Source organism: Mauremys mutica, chromosome 1 (assembly GCF_020497125.1).
Source record: "Mauremys mutica isolate MM-2020 ecotype Southern chromosome 1, ASM2049712v1, whole genome shotgun sequence".
Taxonomy (NCBI): domain Eukaryota; kingdom Metazoa; phylum Chordata; order Testudines; family Geoemydidae; genus Mauremys; species Mauremys mutica.
Genome location: NC_059072.1, coordinates 17,535,063 through 17,551,940, shown reverse-complemented (window position 1 = coordinate 17,551,940; position 16,878 = coordinate 17,535,063). Strand labels below are relative to the sequence as shown.

The window sequence follows — 16,878 nt, the reverse complement described above, 5'->3', positions numbered from 1 at the left end:
GGGAAGGTAGGCTTGTAAACATGGTTTCACTGGAAGAGTTCTATCAGAGGTAGTTCCTGTCTCTTTTCATCTCAAATCATACCTGTTGGCTATAGGAGTGTGATGAGCAGGGGACTCTGTGTGTGTGTGTGGGGGGGGGGGGGGAGAGAAGGTGTGTTCATTCTAAAGCTATTACAAAATGCTGTATTTTTGAATGCCTCAGTGGACACGTGTAAGGAAAGCAGTTTGAGCAAGTGATGCTGTAGGGTACTGCTGGAGCGAAAAAAGCACTCTTGGGATATGAAGTTTTGGGCAGGAGAAGATAAGCATTTTTTTAGGGGGGGCCTGGTTTAGCTATGGGATCAACTGAGCTCAAAGTTTGCAGCCCTGGAGAAAGAGACTGACCCATCTTGCTGTAGAAGAATTCTGGTTACCGAGCCCTAAAGCATGTTACAGGAGTAAGGAAGGGAAATAATTCCTTTATTTTTTCTTACCTGTTTCTCATGCTTTTAAGTAAAGAGCAAGGGTGTTTTAGAATCCTGTCCAGATTGCTGGGCTGTTACAGCTAGTGTGCCCCTGAAGAGAAATTGAAAACCCAGAGCCCTCACCTAGGTGGTGTTCTGGGAGTGGGTCTCAACTCTCCTGGGTGGTGCTAGACCAGAGGCAGGGCTGCCCAGAGGATTTAGGGGGCCTGGGGCAAAGAGGAGGAAGCTGCAGCACTTGTACGCACCCAGCGGTGGTCCGGGTCGGCGGCATTTTGGCAGCCGGGACCCTTCAGTCACTCCGCGTCTTCGGCAGCACTGAAGGGCCCCCCACTGCCAAAATGCTGCCAAAATCCGGACTGCCGCCAGGGCTCGCAGGGCCCTGGGCAAACTTCCCCACCTGGCCCACATGCCTCATCCAGCCCCTGGGACCCTCCTGCCTGGCCCCTGAGCAGCTAACCCTCTAGCCCCTCCCCTGCAGCCTCAGCATGCCATGCCACTGGCACAATGTTCTGGGTGGCCAGGCAGTGCAGCTGCAGAGCCTGGCCTGGCGTTCTGTGCTGCACAGTGGCTTGGCTGGCTCCAGCTGGGTGATGTGGCTGTAGCACTACCAGCCACTGGTGCTCCAGGTAGTGCAGTAAAGGGGGCAGGGAGCAGGTGGGGTTGGATAGAGGGCAGGGTAATCAGAGGGTAGGGAATCAGGGGGTTGAATGGGTACAGGGGCTATGGGGGGGGTAACTAGGAAGGGGGGGGGTAGATGGGGCAGTTGGGGGTAGCCAGGAATGAGAGGAGGGGTTGGATGGGGCAGGGGTTCTGGGCGAGGGTAGGAGGCAGGGGCTGGGCCCCACCTGGCTGGGGGGGCAGGGGCTCCCCTAACAGGCCTTCCATACAATTTCTGAAACCTGATGCAGCCCTCAGGTCAAAAAGTTTACCCACCCTTGTGCTAGACTGATGATTGGCATGCTGAGAACATACATGGAGACTTCAAGTCAGGGCCAGGGCCTAGGCTCCATTCAAACTCTGGAGGCTTAAAGCATCTTTGGATTCAGTATTTAGATCCCCTTACACCAGCCTGGTGTCCCTTTCAAGAGAGGGAGCTCAAATAAATCTGACAAGTAGAGAATCTCTCCCCACACCCAGACTTTGTGTGCAGTTGTAGTTACTAGTGTACAGCATTAAAATCCTTGAGCTCACTAAGCCCACGTCATTCTCTAAACATGCAGAAGTGTTACCAATTATTTAATCAGAGGCAACTGCCAAGTTTCTGGAGAGGGAAGATAGAACAGTAAATTCACTATCAGACTGTATAGGGCTATGAATATATTCACAGAAACTGCTGCACATTTCTAATACAGACAATGCTGGTAAAATGATGCCACTCAGACTTGCAAAAGTAATTCAGCAGGACTTTCTGAGCTGCTGGCAAGTGCTGTGTGAGCGATTACATGAACAACATTTAAGACCTACAGCAGGAATGGTAGTTATACACTGCCAACAACAAAAGAAAAAACTAAATTTAATTTATTTTACCAAAAAACTATAGGAAACTAACTGCTATTACACATCTTATGAAAAAGTAATGTTCCTGAGGTTATAAACAAGTACACAGCCCCAATACACAAAGAGTTGGCATACTGACAACTTAAATAAATACACAATAGCTTTTGCTTGGTGAGGATGCTGCACCATTTTTAGTTTTGCTACCTCAAAACCAGCCAGAAGATAGTTAATAGGTTACCCGTACCCAAGTGCTATTCACACAGCTGTAGTGGTAACCATGGTAATGCCTACAAAAAAGCAGAAAAGGCTAAAGCAAGGTTGGCCTAGGCTTGCTAAGAAACTGAAAAACAGCTTTTTCAATGTCACATTTAAAAACAACTTGATGTCCCATTAACACAAGGCAAATTGAAATGCACTGTAAATAGGTAAACACAAAACATGGTTTGAGGTCCTAAATAAGTAACAGGATACAGCAGTAGACTTTAATACTTTCCTGTTACCTGCCAAGATTTGAATCCAGAGTCCTGTCTGTGGCCTGCAGGAGAGGTAACACAGCCCCTAGAGTAGAGCAGCTCGTGCTATACACACTGACTTGTAAAAATACAGGATCTAAATTCAGGTTTTGACAGCTGGCAGACCTTTATCTACTTAAAATGTAGATCTCTGTAATTGCCGATCCATGTATTTTGTTAAGGATACCCATGAGCAGGGCTAAAGAGGAAGGAGCAGAGCAGCCAACCAAGGTATCTGAGGCCTTTCATGTCTTGTAGAGAGAGAGAGCCTGGGGAACAGATTGGACAGGGGCAAGGAAACTTCAAAAAGATCTCACAAAACTAAGTGACCGGGCAACAAAATGGCAAATTAAATTTAATGTGGAGAAATGTAAAGTAATGCACATTGGAAAAAATAACCCCAATGTGATGAGGGCCAATTTAGCTACAACGAATCAGGAAAAAGATCTTGGAGTCATCGTGGATAGTTCTCTGAAGACATCCATGCAGTGTGCAGAGGCGGTCAAAAAAGCAAACAGGATGTTAGGAATCATAAAAAAGGGAAGAGAGAATAAGACGGAAAATATATTATTGCCCTTATATAAATCGATGGTACACCCACATCTTGAATACTGCATACAGATGTGGTCTCATCTCAAAAAAGATATACTGGCACTAGAAAAGGTTCAGAGAAGGACAACTAAAATGATTAGGGGTTTGGAGAGGGTCCCATATGAGGAAAGATTAAAGAGGCTAGGACTTTACAGCTTGGAAAAGAAGAGACTAAGGGGGGGGAATATGATAGAGGTATATAAAATCATGAGTGATGTGGAGAAAGTAGATAAGGAAAAGTTATTTACTTATTCCCATAATGCAAGAACTAGGGCTCACCAAATGAAATGGGCAGCAGGTTTAAAATAAATAAAAGGAAGTTCTTCACATAGCACAAAATCAACTTGTGGAACTCCTTACCTGAGGAGGTTGTGAAGGCTAGGACTATAACAGGGTTTAAAAGAGAACTGGATAAATTCATGGAGGTTAAGTTCATTAATGGCTATTAGCCAGAATAGGGTAAGGAATGGTGTCCCTCGGCTCTGTTTGTCAGAGGGTGGAGATGGATGGCAGGAGAGAGATCACTTGATCATTACCTGTTAGGTTCACTCCCTCTGGGGCACCTGGCATTGGCCACTGTTGGTAGACAGGATACTGGGCTAGATGGACCTTTGGTCTGACCCAGTACGGCCGTTCTTATGTTCTTAAATGAAATGAAGGATTACATGGGTGCACACAACCCCATTTGCTGGGGCAATATGTAAATGGAAGAGGAATTAATTTGGCTCAAACAATTATTTTTTTAAAAAAAGGGCATTTAAGATTCCCTTAAGATTTATAAAATACTTATGTGGGAGACACATGACTAATTCTATCCGATAACAAGAATACCTTTAAAAATGACTAGATACAGCAGTTTCATCCAAGAATGGATTCCAGGTAGCATCGCAATGTTAGATGTGTTTAAAACCTACGCAATTAGTGTGCCATTCATGAAACAATATAAATCATCTACTTTAAAATTAAAAACTCGTCAGTTTACAAGCAGATACATAGCTTTGTGCATTGCTAATAGCCCCCAGTGTGTATGCCCAATCACAAATTGGATAAGCCTTGGTGTACAAAATTTCACTATCCCTACACAGAGCCAGTTCTGCAGTTCAAGTACATTTGTGCTTTTAAATTAACAAAATGATCATATTGTCCTTCAACAAACATGAAATTTAAGGCATATTTTTAACAAACCAAGTAGATAATCACAGGCTGAACACTTGACCTCAACCACCTGAGCCAACAGCACTGTACCTTATAAAAGTAAGTAGCTGACTTCATGACATACAGCAAATGTCTATTTGATGAGCAACAGTTATGCCCGATCCCCTTAAAGATTCTGTACATCACTTCCAAGAAATATGCAATGTTTACAATCAATGAGAAAATAAGAATTTAACTTTTGTCCCTGGAGTACAATCAGTTACTTTGTGGTTCCACCCATAGTCTACAACTAACTTAATTGCTGTTGGGTGCTTCTCTGAAGTCAAGAGAAATTTAGCATACATCACCACATTTTCAATAAACATCTGAAATTTTTGAAGATTAACAGAAAAAACAAATATTCAAGAAGCTGAACAGTAAGTTTTTCAGCCTTTTACATTCAAGATTCAAAGAACGTCTTACTACTGACTACAGTAAATGGGCAAAATCACCCTTTCTGTAACTTCACTGAAGTTATGTTATTACAACAGGGAAAAAAATGGCATTAATGTGTTTAAAGTCCACCACTAGGTAGAAAAAATTCACAACATGTAAAAGTTTGTAACATAATATAAGACAGCTGTTGATACAATTACATTGCTGGGATACTTTTATGTCTATGCCATATAACTGAGTATCAATGCACTAGGTTCATGAAAGAAATATTGGCTATTTTTTTTTAACTCAATTCCTGTCTATCGCTTTCCAAACCGTCACCAATGATTTGTTTCAGTGATGACTACCCAATCTTGTATCCAGCATCTGCTAACACTGATCAGTCTCCTTGTGTGAAGTTCCATGGATACTTCAAAAAACAAAACAGAACAAAAAACAAAAACTATTTCTTAAGTGTACTCTATGAAGTGTAGTTATGCAGAATTTAAATGGCGGTAGATCCCAATAGAGGATGGGGCCCCAAATTTTACTGCTACTTCTTGAAACCCTTTTAAGAAAAATGATAAGTCAGCTGTGATTTCTAGTACATCAATGGTATTGGATTTTCATTTCCTAGAGCACAAGATGTGGAACATCCTCATATTGAAATCAGCTCTTCACAGGATTGGAATCATAAATACACACTTGAATATTCAACTTTGATGTCACATTAACATGCACCTCCATCAGCTCCTAATCCACAGTGTGCAAATAATTCCAATAATCCACATAGCCAGTTTTCATACTTAAGAGCAGTTGGAATATCAGATCTTTCTCTTTGGCTAATGACATTTTCAAATACAAATGTAATGTTTTGTTTTCATTATACTGATTCACTCATATGTAAAAATACTCCAGTTCATAAGTATAAGTGAACTAGAATGGCAGTCTTAAAATATATTTTAAAAGACCCAAAATGAAATAATTTATGTGCAACTTTGGCTATTGAGAATTCAGTTGAGATACCCTCTGCAACACACAGCTCCACACTTGCACACAGTTCTGATCCTCTTTCTCGTTGGGCTGACAGCATCAGAGTCTGAAGTCACATCTAGAGAACCTAAACACATACGAATATACAGAAACAGAATTGATGGTTGTTGGAAATGGATATTATTTGTTAAACATTGCTATTGTGCTTGGAACTGTGCAAGAAAGAAGAAGGTAGTCTCTGCCCTCCAAAAAAAAAGTTTACAATTCAAGACCCCAATTCAATAAAGACCTATGCACATATTTAGCTTCACACGAGAGTAAGTCCCACTGAATTGAATGTGACTATTTGTGTGCGCGCAAAGTTAAGCATTAGTATAAGTCTGAAGAATTGTTACCCACAATTATTATTTACTAGTAGCTGAAAGCTCATGCTGTTGCATGGGTGAAATTCATGAAGTCTAAATGGCTGAGAATTTAAAAGTTGAACAGTAACAGACCATGAATTCCAGTGATGACTGAACCTGGTGACATTCTAAATAAAGAGTTCTCAGTCATGCTTGTTCCTGTTTTCATTGCTTCACACTGACTCCACAGACATTTTAGGTTTCAAAGTGACAATCCTGGAATCTTATTGTACAGATTATCGTGGATCAGCTCTGAGCTTGTCAAGGATGAGGACCCCATTATGCTAGGTGCTGTATAAACACAGACTAAGGTGGCGGTCCCTGCTCAAAGAGCTTGAAATCTAAAGTACAATAAGACAACGGGTGGATCTAGACAGACAGACAAGGAAGCAAGAGGAAGTCCTGACCAATATTCTCTCATTAAAATAGACAATGGTCTCAGTATATCAAATGCCTAACTAGGGTCCTACCAAATTCATGGCCATGAAAAACACATCACAGACTGAAATCTGGTCTCCCTCAATGAAATCTGTTTTTTTCTATACTTTTACCCTGTACTGTACAGATTTCACAGGGAAGAACAGCGTTTTTCAAACTGGGGGTCCTGACCCAAAAGGGTGTAGTGGGAGAGGGGGAGCTGCAAGTTTATTGTAGGGGACGAGTCACAGTATTGCCATCCTTACCCCTGCACTGCCTTCAAAGCTGGGTGGCCAGAGAGCAGCGGCTGCTGGCCAGGTGCCCAGCTCTGAAGACAGCAGCACAGGAGTAAGGGTGGCAATACCACACCACGCCATCCTTACTTCTGCGCTGCTGCTGGCGGCAGCTCTGCCTTCAGAGCTGGGCTCCCAGCCAGCAGCCACCACTCTCCAGCCACCCAGCTCTCCCTATATATAAACCAACCTTTTCTTTTTGGTTTGGATTAAAAAAATAGTCCCATGCAGGGCTCTAATCCACTTCACTTAATATATTGTTATATGCATAGGGGTGCTGTGCATCATTCTTTAAACCTGTCCTGCACAGATTATTGACTGGATTAAGTGGGAGCTCCATCCAGCCCTCTTAGCTGGAAGGAGGTGTTGGCATAACAAAATGGGAAAAACAGAGAAGAGAGTAACTTCCTCTCTTTGGAGAGACCAAACACTTTGATTTCAGCAAACCCATGCTGAAAATTGATCAGGCTGCAACAAAACCAGCTAGTACCATCTATCCTGCACACAAAGATTTACACTCTACATACCTTTCATCTGATAATCAAAGGTGAGCTCTTCTCCAGCCTTGATGGTTCTTGTAGAAAACAGTGCTATCCGAGGAAGCCGTAGATCAAGGTTATCAATGAAAACATTGAAGACCTGAAGATTTGGATCACACTGCAAAGCAAAGTTATAGTTTTGTAATTCAGGTGTACATTTGCTATCAAAATAGAACCATAGACAGTGTAGGGAATGGCAATTAAAACGTATTATGTGCTACTAGTGAGAAGAAAATGACACTATAACAATTTAGGGGCTGAGTCTCCTCTCCGTTTCAGTGGAGTTACTTGTAATTCTGTTGACTTACATTGGCAAAAATCACATCTGTTGAAACATCGCTATTAAATGAAAGCAGGGCCCTGTTAAGCAACAGTATTGACACCATGGCTATGTGGGTATAGTACACAGACATGGTGAGAGAGAATCTCTTTTATTGAGCCAACTTCTGTTTGTGGAAAAAGACAAACTTTTGAGCTATACAGAGCTCTTCAGATATAGCACATTAAAACTGTAACAACCTATTTAAAAAAAAAAGTTACAGCTTGAAAGTGATTGCAACTGAGTAGGGTGGAATGAATCAAAAGAACTGAGTGGGTGAATCAAAACAATTTCAAAAAAGGCAATTTAAAGTTAAACAAGAATTACTAAAAGATGAAAAGGTGGGAGAGTGACTTTTTCAAGCCACACCTACTAACTGTACTTAAATTAGACCTCAACTTTTCTCCCAAGGGCAGAAATATTATCCTGGTGAAGTGGGTGGGAGTTCTGTTTTCTAATTCATACCGGTTTGGCCTCTGTAGTTATCTAACAGCCCATGAAAAAAGCCAGAGCATTAATTAGGGAAGTGTGCTGCTAACTATAGATACAATTTTCAAAAGTAAATGGGACTCGCTCCTAAGTCAGCTAGGCGTTTCTGAAAATTCTACCCATGTCTTGCCTTTGGACAGAATACTTAGTCACGTATTTTCAAAAAAATGTGTGCCTGAAGTCAGCCTCCAAAATTCATATTTAGACATCTAAATACAGCAGCCCGATTTTCAAAAGTGCAGAGCATTCAGCAACATCTAGAAGCACATCCCTTCCTCCTCCCCAACTCACCTTCACAAAAGTAGGTGTAGGATCAACAATTCATTCACACAATAAAAAGGAAACAGATGAACTGCTGTAGTAAGTTACTTCAAATAAAAAAGTAATAGTAATTTCTTAAACTAAAAAATTGTGTAACTCCATGCACAGGAGGGCCTGGGTTCAAGTAAGTCTTCTGTGTTAGGTCCTTTCAGTTTTACTTAAACTATTTAAAAAAAAACAAAACACAATTTCAAGTTCCCCAATGAGTTTACAAATGGTGCTGAGGAAAGGAGGAAAACTGTAGGGGAGAGACATGCTATGGAAAAGGCAGGAAAATTCCTTCTCTCCATTACTTACAATTGAAACAAAAGTACATTCTGATGCTCTCCTCCTCTTCCTGTATTTCACAGAGGTTGATAGTTCATATAATATTAATCAGCAGACAAGGGTTAAATTATGCCATTATTTCCTATACTGTTGGTATTCAATTATCTGAAGAGAAAAATTTGTTTTGGGTGTCTGGAAACAAGTATTGAATACGCTGGAAATAGATTATGATCCCAACTCTGCTACCTGATCTACTTAGGCAAACCCTTATCCTTAGGCTGAGTTCCAATGAGGTCAGTGGATCTCTACTTGAGCTCAGAGGTCCATCCACATAAATCAGATTGCAGGATCAGGACCACAGATGTTATTTTACATTTTAACAAAAATTCAGAAACTGACACCTTCCTCTTAGGTAATTCTGAACATGAAAGAGTAAGGAACTGTGAAAACTCTTTTAGTTTTACTTCAACAGGTAAAATAAAATTGCTATTTAAAGTGATGTCTTGTGGAGTGATCCTGTTAATAAAAAACAACAACCTTGCACTCCCAATGTTTGTGAAAACTAAAGAATAATTATGTCTTTTCAAACATTATGTCTTAAATCTAAGCTACTTTATATTCTTTCACATTTAATTTTGCTCCAAATAAGGTATGTATCAGTATTTCTTCCATCCTATTTAACTGATCATTTGTTATGTTGGATGCTGCAAGAAAGGCATCTTTCTAGACATACAAGAAGAAATCATTAATAAAAATTACGATTGTGGGGCATGTGGGAATATTTGAGGCTCCTTTCACTTTCGTGCACTCTGTCCTTTTTAGGATCCCTCACATTTGCTGTTTCATAAAATTTATTATTTTAATTTAGACTTTTAAAACATCATGAGACAAAGTGACTTCAATTTTTCCTCAAAGATTTCAAGTTTATGTGACTGTGCTGCCATAAGAGCATTAATCCACTCTCAAGACAGTCTCTTTGGAGGGGAAGAAAGAGGTGGGTATGAAACAAGTAATTCCACTAAAGTTATGTGTTTGATATCAAGATATTTACAAAAGGAGAAGGCATTCTTGGGGCAAACAGGACAGTTCTCCAACACACAAAAAAAGCCCTTACGCTGTGATTCACAAAATGGGACACATTTCCATATCGAGCTGCATCCACTGTATATTCATCCGAGTCATAGTCCAGGTCAAACAAGTATGTATTTCCTTGGTTGTCATACAGTTGACCTCGTCTCTCTGCTTCCTCACTTGTGATCACCTAAAAAAAGAAACCTGCATCATATTATTAACTGTTACTGAACTGAAACAAAACCACAGAGAAGTTAGAAAAAACTTTTACATGTTCTTGAACAGAAGTAGGAAGACTTGTCTTTAAAGGAAGTAAGAAGGTTGCTGTGTATCTGTAAGGAATAAGGAACACTTAAACATAACTATTTAAATTGACTACTGATTGTTTCTAAAGTCACTAATGCCCTATTAATAGATAGTGATGGTATTTTCTCCTCAAACAATATAATATTGGACAGTTTCCCTGGATATGTATTTACAGACAAAGTTATGTTCCCATTGTGTGTAGAATAAAAACTTGAATATAAAAGACCTGCTCTATAATAATTAGGCTACTAGTTATTTATCTTTGCCCCCAACTTTTCTGAACTCCTCTATAAGTAATCCTCATATCTACATTTTAAATAAACTTTAAATCACAGGCTCCCTAAAGGAGGATGTGGTCATTAGACAACTACAGCCTACCTTATCTACAGTGCCTTATCATTTCTCCTAAAGAGTTTATATTTACTACATAAAACCTCCATATTATTTTTCCAGCAGACCTGTACAGAATTATTCACTTCAAGCAGAACCACAAAAGGTTCAGGGAAGGTGGAACCAGCCATGCCCCCTTCCCCCCATACACTTCCCTCAGAGTATGAGAGAATCAATATATTAGGTTACACTTGTAACTTTAGCTACTCTCAAAACTTTCCTTTTCTCCCCACTCCCTGCTGAGTTACTCTGTATGGCGCTAATTCTGTAATATAATTTACCTATGCAGACCGTAATGCCCACAATAAAGTCCCACTGATTTCAATGTGACTTTTTTTTGCAAATGGATGACTTTGCAGGACTAGGCTAATAGCTATATCTACACTACAGACTTTTGCCAGCACAACTATGTTGGTCAAAGGTGTGAAGAGTTGTGATCCCTGACTGACAGCCGTGCTGGCAGAAGCCCCTAGCGTAGACAAAATTATACAAGCAAAACTGAACTTTTACTGGTATAGCTTATCATTAGTCAGGGATGGCCAGCACACATTAACACAATGGAGACATGCAGAAACTGTCGGAAAGAGGGCTTCTGCTTGAGGCTGCAGATTATGCAAGTTTATCCCCAGTCTTCTACTTTAAATATATACTTTACTGGCAGAGTTAGCAAAACAAAATCTTTTTCTGGTAATAACAAAGAAAAATAGTGAACATTACAACAATCCCCTCAAGATAGCCCTGAGATAGGAAACCTGGATTTGGGAGATTTCCACTCAGTTTTACACTCTGAACAACAAAGTATAATCACATACAGCCAGAGGAGGGGTAGGAGGAAGGAGGCAAGGGAAGGACACAAACAACTAATCACCACCTTCACTTAAAGTCCTGCCTCTCTCCACACACCTCCCCCGCCTTCCTGCCCCCCAAAAGTGTCCTCATTAACATCACACAGGAGTAATTCTATGTTGAGAAACTGATCTCCTGTACATTCTAAGTGAGTTTTTAGGAAGGATCTGAATGGGAATTGGATAGTTTGAGGAAGGTAAACATAGAAGCAGCACATGGAAGAAGATAAAGAAATTGTTGTGCAAGGGGACAAATACAATACTGATGCCGGCATCAGTGGTGGACCACAGATTACGGGGAAGAGATGTAAGCAGAAATTGGATCATGTAGGAGCCCTGAAAGCAAGGACAAGTTTAACTTGATACTTCACTGGTTCACAGTCGCAGTGTGTGACTCAAGGGCCATGTCTAGACTAGAAAAACACAGTTTTAAGACATGTTAGATAATTTTGCACCTAGTGCAGACAGGGCAAATCATTTTAACAACGTGTTAACTGGTATTGACCAATACGTTTTAAAGCACAACCTATTTTCCAAGTTTAGACATGGTGAAATACAAGGGCTGACATGATCAGCATGACAAGTGATAAAAAATAATGTTTGCAATAATTTGGCCTGGGATGAGATCAGTATTAAGAAAACCTTAGAAGAGAAGGCCATAGTAGTCAAGATGGGAGATGATCAGGATACTGACAAGGAATTTGACTGACAAGATAGTAAAGAAGGGCCTAATTTAAAAAAAAAAAAATTGTGAAAGAAGAGACAAGACCTGGTTCTAAAAGTTACAATATAAAAAAACAATGCCAAGAATCTCTTTTGCACTTCAGCCCCTTTGCATTACTTTGGTGCAGAAAACACCCTGGGTCATACAATATAAAGGTAATTTGACTTTCAAATGAGATGTCTTCAGTGTACTTCATTAACACCAAGTGCATATTTATCTGTTATGTAACAATCAAAAAGTGTTGAAAAGGAAAGAATTTTTATTTTTAAGAAGTGTTCTTCTAACATTTAACTCTTTTATTCCAAATAATTCATCTCTGAGATAAATACATACCTCTCCAACATACTCCATCACAAATCTCTTTGTTTTAATTTTCTGGAGGGTTTTTACTCCCCAGCCACGTCCATTGTTAGTTCTGAAGATGCAAAGAGAATATGGTGTGCCTTTCTGTACTATCCTGTTAGGGCATTCAGGACCACATCTACAGTATGAGTTGCATTCATAGATAGGCAAGCCTGGTTGGATTTTTAACTGCTTGTGCTTATTGTAAGCCAAGAAAAATCCAGCCTCTTCTGGACAACACTTCTCAGCAGGGCAATCAGAGCATTCACAGCCGGTTGTGATTCCATTCATTACATTTATTCCTGGAGCAGGTTTATATTCATTAATGTAGTAAAAGTCTAAAGGAGGGCCCTCAAGATCCACAGTGTTTTCTACAAGAATCATTCCTTTATGGTTCTTTTTCCGGTTGAGTTCTTCCTTCCATCTCTGTAGAGCTATTCTTTGTTTAGCCTTCTTTACTATGTACTGTGCTACTACAGGGTTCAAAGCTTTAATATGGTTTTTCAATATTACTGCTTTGCCTCTCTTTAGCTGAGATAAATATTCATTCTTGTCACTATGGAAGTACTGAAGGAGCAATGGGCATTTAAGATTTTTCAAAGGTACCCAGGTATTTGAGGATTCTGGCCATCCTTTCCATTTCACAAGGAAGTACTCTGTGCCCTTGAAATAGAGAAATAGATACAGATTTAGCCAGAACATTTCCAACAACAGTTAATCAAAAAATACCTTCAAAATAAAGTGTGGTTGTTCAATGATACAACTGCTTTGGTATCACATCCATATTAAATAAAATTAAACAGAGGAGTGATTGTCATTAAGGAGGTGGCAAAAATGCATAAACTGAGAGGTGGTCAAACTAACATCCTTAACACCCTCATGATTGAGGCATAACACTACATAGTTAAATTCACAGCCATCTGGTCCCAACAGTAGAGAATCAAGCATTTCAACTGCAAGGTAACTGGGTATGTACTTTGTGCACCACTTGTAAGGACACAGATAACTGTACAGCTGGATAGAATGATCCAAAACAAATTATACCAGCATGGGTTAGTTTGTTAGCACAGCCACAGTTAAGGTCAGATATACTAACTTTTATAAAGAGAATAAAGTAACACCCTACACAGAACAAAAAGAAAATCAAAACTTACCAAAAAACCTCTAACAGTACTACTGGTAATAGTTACTTGAGTCATCCTAGAGGATGAATAGTCAAAACACTTCTTAAAACTATATTTACTACTAAGAAGAATATGTATTGTAAAATGTAATTATTTCAAAGGGAGGTTTCTTTTCAAAGGGAATAGCACAATAAGGCCAAATCCTTAAACCAGACACACACTGGTCGGCTTCTGCACACACACGGCACATAACTGGGGTCTGGCAATGGATCCAGTTGTAGCACGTGGCCTTAACTGTTCAAGGAACAGACTGCAGTAGTATAGAGGAAGAAGTGTTCTTTTAACTGCAAACAAGGGAGAAGAGAAGCATCATAATAATACATACTGCGCTGTTATTTAAGCACAGTAAGATTTCCTTTAGCACTGTTATACAAGGATCAGACATTTTGTGCTCTATTATTAACATTTCCATTATTTCAGCGGAACCTTCCTTCCTTAGAGAGTCAGAACTAAAGAACATTTTTTTTAGGCTTCAACATTCTGAAATATTTTCTTCAATGTCAGCAGTAGCTTAACAAGAGCCCTCTGCTAGCCTAGCACTTCAAACCTTAAGGAAAAACACTGCCTCTCACTTCCAAATTTCAAACTGAAATATTGATCAAACTGTTCTGTAAGACTAGACATTTATCTTACCTCTTCTACCTTGTAGTCACATAAATATTCCACCTCATAACTCTTTAGATTCCTGTTGGTGATTCCAAGGGATTTACATGTGAGATTTTCCTTCCTACATAATTCCTGGATGGTCTCAAGTGAAGCTAGACAAGGCACATACCAAGCTACAATAAGAAAATAGGATTCTTTACTAATTTAATATCTCAGCTGAGTTGAAAAAAATTAAGCACTTGATTTTTAGTCTGCTCCCGAGCCCCCAGATTGTAATTTGTAAGAATTGTCCACAATATATTTATAGAACTATAAATGTAGCACAGGCAGACAGAACCAATGCTACTCCAAAGCAAGTCTGTAATAGTTCTCTGCCTGAACCTCAGCTCTGTGCATGATACTATGTGCATTCATGTAATGATTAAAAAAAAACAACCTACCTAGGACATACTAATTCTTCATAGGAAAAGATTCTCCGTATAGTTACCAGTTTTGAAACAAAACACAAATAAATAGTTACCCTGACCTTAAGGTACCCTAGCAGAAGTTCATGCTTTTGACTGCAGTTATGTAGAAACCCTTCACTCTCTTTTACAAGACTGCTAAGTATCTGCAGTTAGTCAAGTAGAATTAACACTCTTGTACTTGCTATGCAACCATGGTGATCAGGATGAGACAGAGGCAAATCCTCTTCCAGAAACATCTAAATTTTGCCCAATTGACAAGAAATCAGAGGAGGGTTACAATTTACAGACACTGTGACTGTTGCAAAGATGTAAGGATGCCGACTATGGAACAATAATTGCAACAGTTCAGAACTCTATTAGGAGGGATCGTCCAAAGTTTATAGCAAGTCAAAGTCTGGAGCCCAAAGCAACAGCTTTTTTTCCCTGTTTTAGTAAGAGTATTTGACAGCAGCTGAATTCCTTCCTCTGCGTTAGCAGGGGATTATTCACTTGTGTCACAACCAGAACTGCAATTAGCACATCACTGTTGGAAAGGAGAGGAGTGGGAGAGGCATTGGAGGTTACCCAGTCTGGGGGAGGCCATGACTATTTCTAACTTCATGCGGCGACCTCTCCCGCCAAAAGCCTCCCGCAGGCAAAGGGCAGTGATACCACCCCCAGCTTTCCCTAGCACCGGACAGTGCCCCCCAGCCCTCCCACAGGCCCCTCCCCCGGGACTGCACGCCGCCGTCACTCAGGCCCCCCACACTGTCCCCCAAGCCCCCCACACTGCCCCCCCGCCCTCCCCCTGGGCACCACACACTATCCCCCCCAGCACCCCCACCCCTCCCCCCAACACCGCACGCTGCCGCCCCGCCTCCAGGCACCCCTCACAATGTCCCCCCTGCCCGGCACTGCACGCCGCCGCCAACGAGCACCCCACAGTGCCCCCCGCAGGTTCCCCAGCCCGCGGGGCCCTGCCTTAGGTCTCGGGGTGTGCGGGGGCGGAGGCCACACGGACCCCGAGGGGTGCTGGGGGGGAAGCTCCTCACCCCCATCCCCGCTGACCCAGGAAGGGGGCATCCCCAGCCGGCCCCTCACCTCCTCGCCTGCCCGCCATCTTGCAGGGGGCTGCATTCAAACCCTGCGGAACTGGGGCCGCCGGGGAGGGCGCCAGCTGCAGGCTCCGCCCACGCCGGGATGGCCCCGCCCTTCCGCGGGTCCCAAACGCTGCACCCCCGACCCCGCCCCGCGCGTGGGCAGAGAACGCCGGGGGGGGCTCGCGACCCTCCCTCGCCCAGGCTGCCCGTCGCGGCGAGAGACCCCCACACATCCGCGCGCGCGCGCCCTGCAAGCCGGCCGGCGTCGCTCCCACGCGCGCGCGCGCGCGCGCACCCACCCTTCAGCGCTCAGCTGAGGTAAAAGCCCCTCTAAGCGCGGACTGGGGTCTCGTGCCCCTCGAGCTAACCGAGACTAGCGCTGAAAGGTGCTGTGAGCCGTTAGGAGAATTTGCCTCCCGCGCTGCCTTTGGTCTCGAGTCCAGCCCCGCGTCAGCAACGGGCCCCCCGCGCCTCTGGGACTGCCCGCCGGGAGGGCGTGTTCCTGGGCGGGGCTTCCGTGGGAACTGCGGGAGGGAGCTCGGCCCCGCTCACGTCCAGGCCGCCCCCGCCTGCATCGAAACGCTGCCACCCACCCCGGCATCTTCGCCGCAGCCCCGCGGCGGCGGCGGCTCCCTGTAAACGGACGTGCCCCGAACAACAACGGCCCGCGGCTGCCCTGGTTACTCTGCAGTCCGAGCCGGCGGCAGAGCGGTCTGGAGACCTGGAGCCTTGCCGACACGTGGCAGGCGGCCCTGGCGGGTCGCCTCTTGCCTGGAAATGCTCTCCAGGGCCGCGTGTTTCTGGGTGGCTTGTGTCTGTGCTCCGGATCCGGGGTCTCAAACTCATAGGACCAGCGGGCCACATGAGGACTAGTACCTTGGCCCAAGGGGGCGTATTACTGACACCTGCCCTCGGCCCCGCCCCCCACTCCACCCCCTCCGTGAGGCTCTGCCCTTGCCCCGCCTCTTCCCGCCTTTTCCCCGAAGTCCCCACCCCGACTCTGCCCCCTCCCTGCCCCCAGGGGGAGCAGGAGGGATGTGGGGTGTGGTGGGGGCTCAGGGCAGAGGGTTGGGGTGCAAGCGGGGTGAGGCAGGGGGTGTGTGGCTGCAGGAGAGGTTCGGGGGGCAGGATCTGGCCCAGTGCCTACCCGGGGGCAGGCAGGCTCCCTGTCTGCCCTGCCCCCGCGCTA

General features: G+C 43.0%; 1 protein-coding gene across 2 annotated transcripts; it reads right to left on the bottom strand.

The window, feature by feature from the left end:
• Positions 1-3,593: 3,593 nt before the first annotated feature.
• On the bottom strand, positions 3,594-15,755 carry SUV39H2 (SUV39H2 histone lysine methyltransferase). 2 transcript variants are annotated; one of them, XM_045031133.1, is made up of 6 exons: positions 15,691-15,755; positions 14,171-14,316; positions 12,345-13,016; positions 9,790-9,936; positions 7,268-7,397; positions 3,594-5,753 (listed from the first exon to the last, which is right to left on the bottom strand). In XM_045031133.1, exons 1-6 carry the CDS (start codon positions 15,707-15,709, stop codon positions 5,647-5,649), a joined length of 1,221 nt encoding a protein of 406 aa, XP_044887068.1. In that variant the 5' UTR covers positions 15,710-15,755; the 3' UTR covers positions 3,594-5,646. The 2 variants fall into 2 exon arrangements, with proteins under 2 accessions (XP_044887068.1, XP_044887075.1); XM_045031140.1 differs by lacking the exon at positions 14,171-14,316.
• Between the last annotated feature and the right edge of the window lie 1,123 nt (positions 15,756-16,878).

What these genes read in the sequence shown, in the direction of transcription:
- SUV39H2 (XM_045031133.1), bottom strand. An exon ending in TGATGGAGTATGTTGGAGAG is followed by an intron (nt 9,937 to 12,344) that starts GTATGTATTTAT and finishes TTCTTTTTTTAG; the next exon opens with GTGATCACAAGTGAGGAAGC. An exon ending in CTTTGATTATCAGATGAAAG is followed by an intron (nt 5,754 to 7,267) that starts GTATGTAGAGTG and finishes GTATGTGTTTAG; the next exon opens with GTTCTCTAGATGTGACTTCA.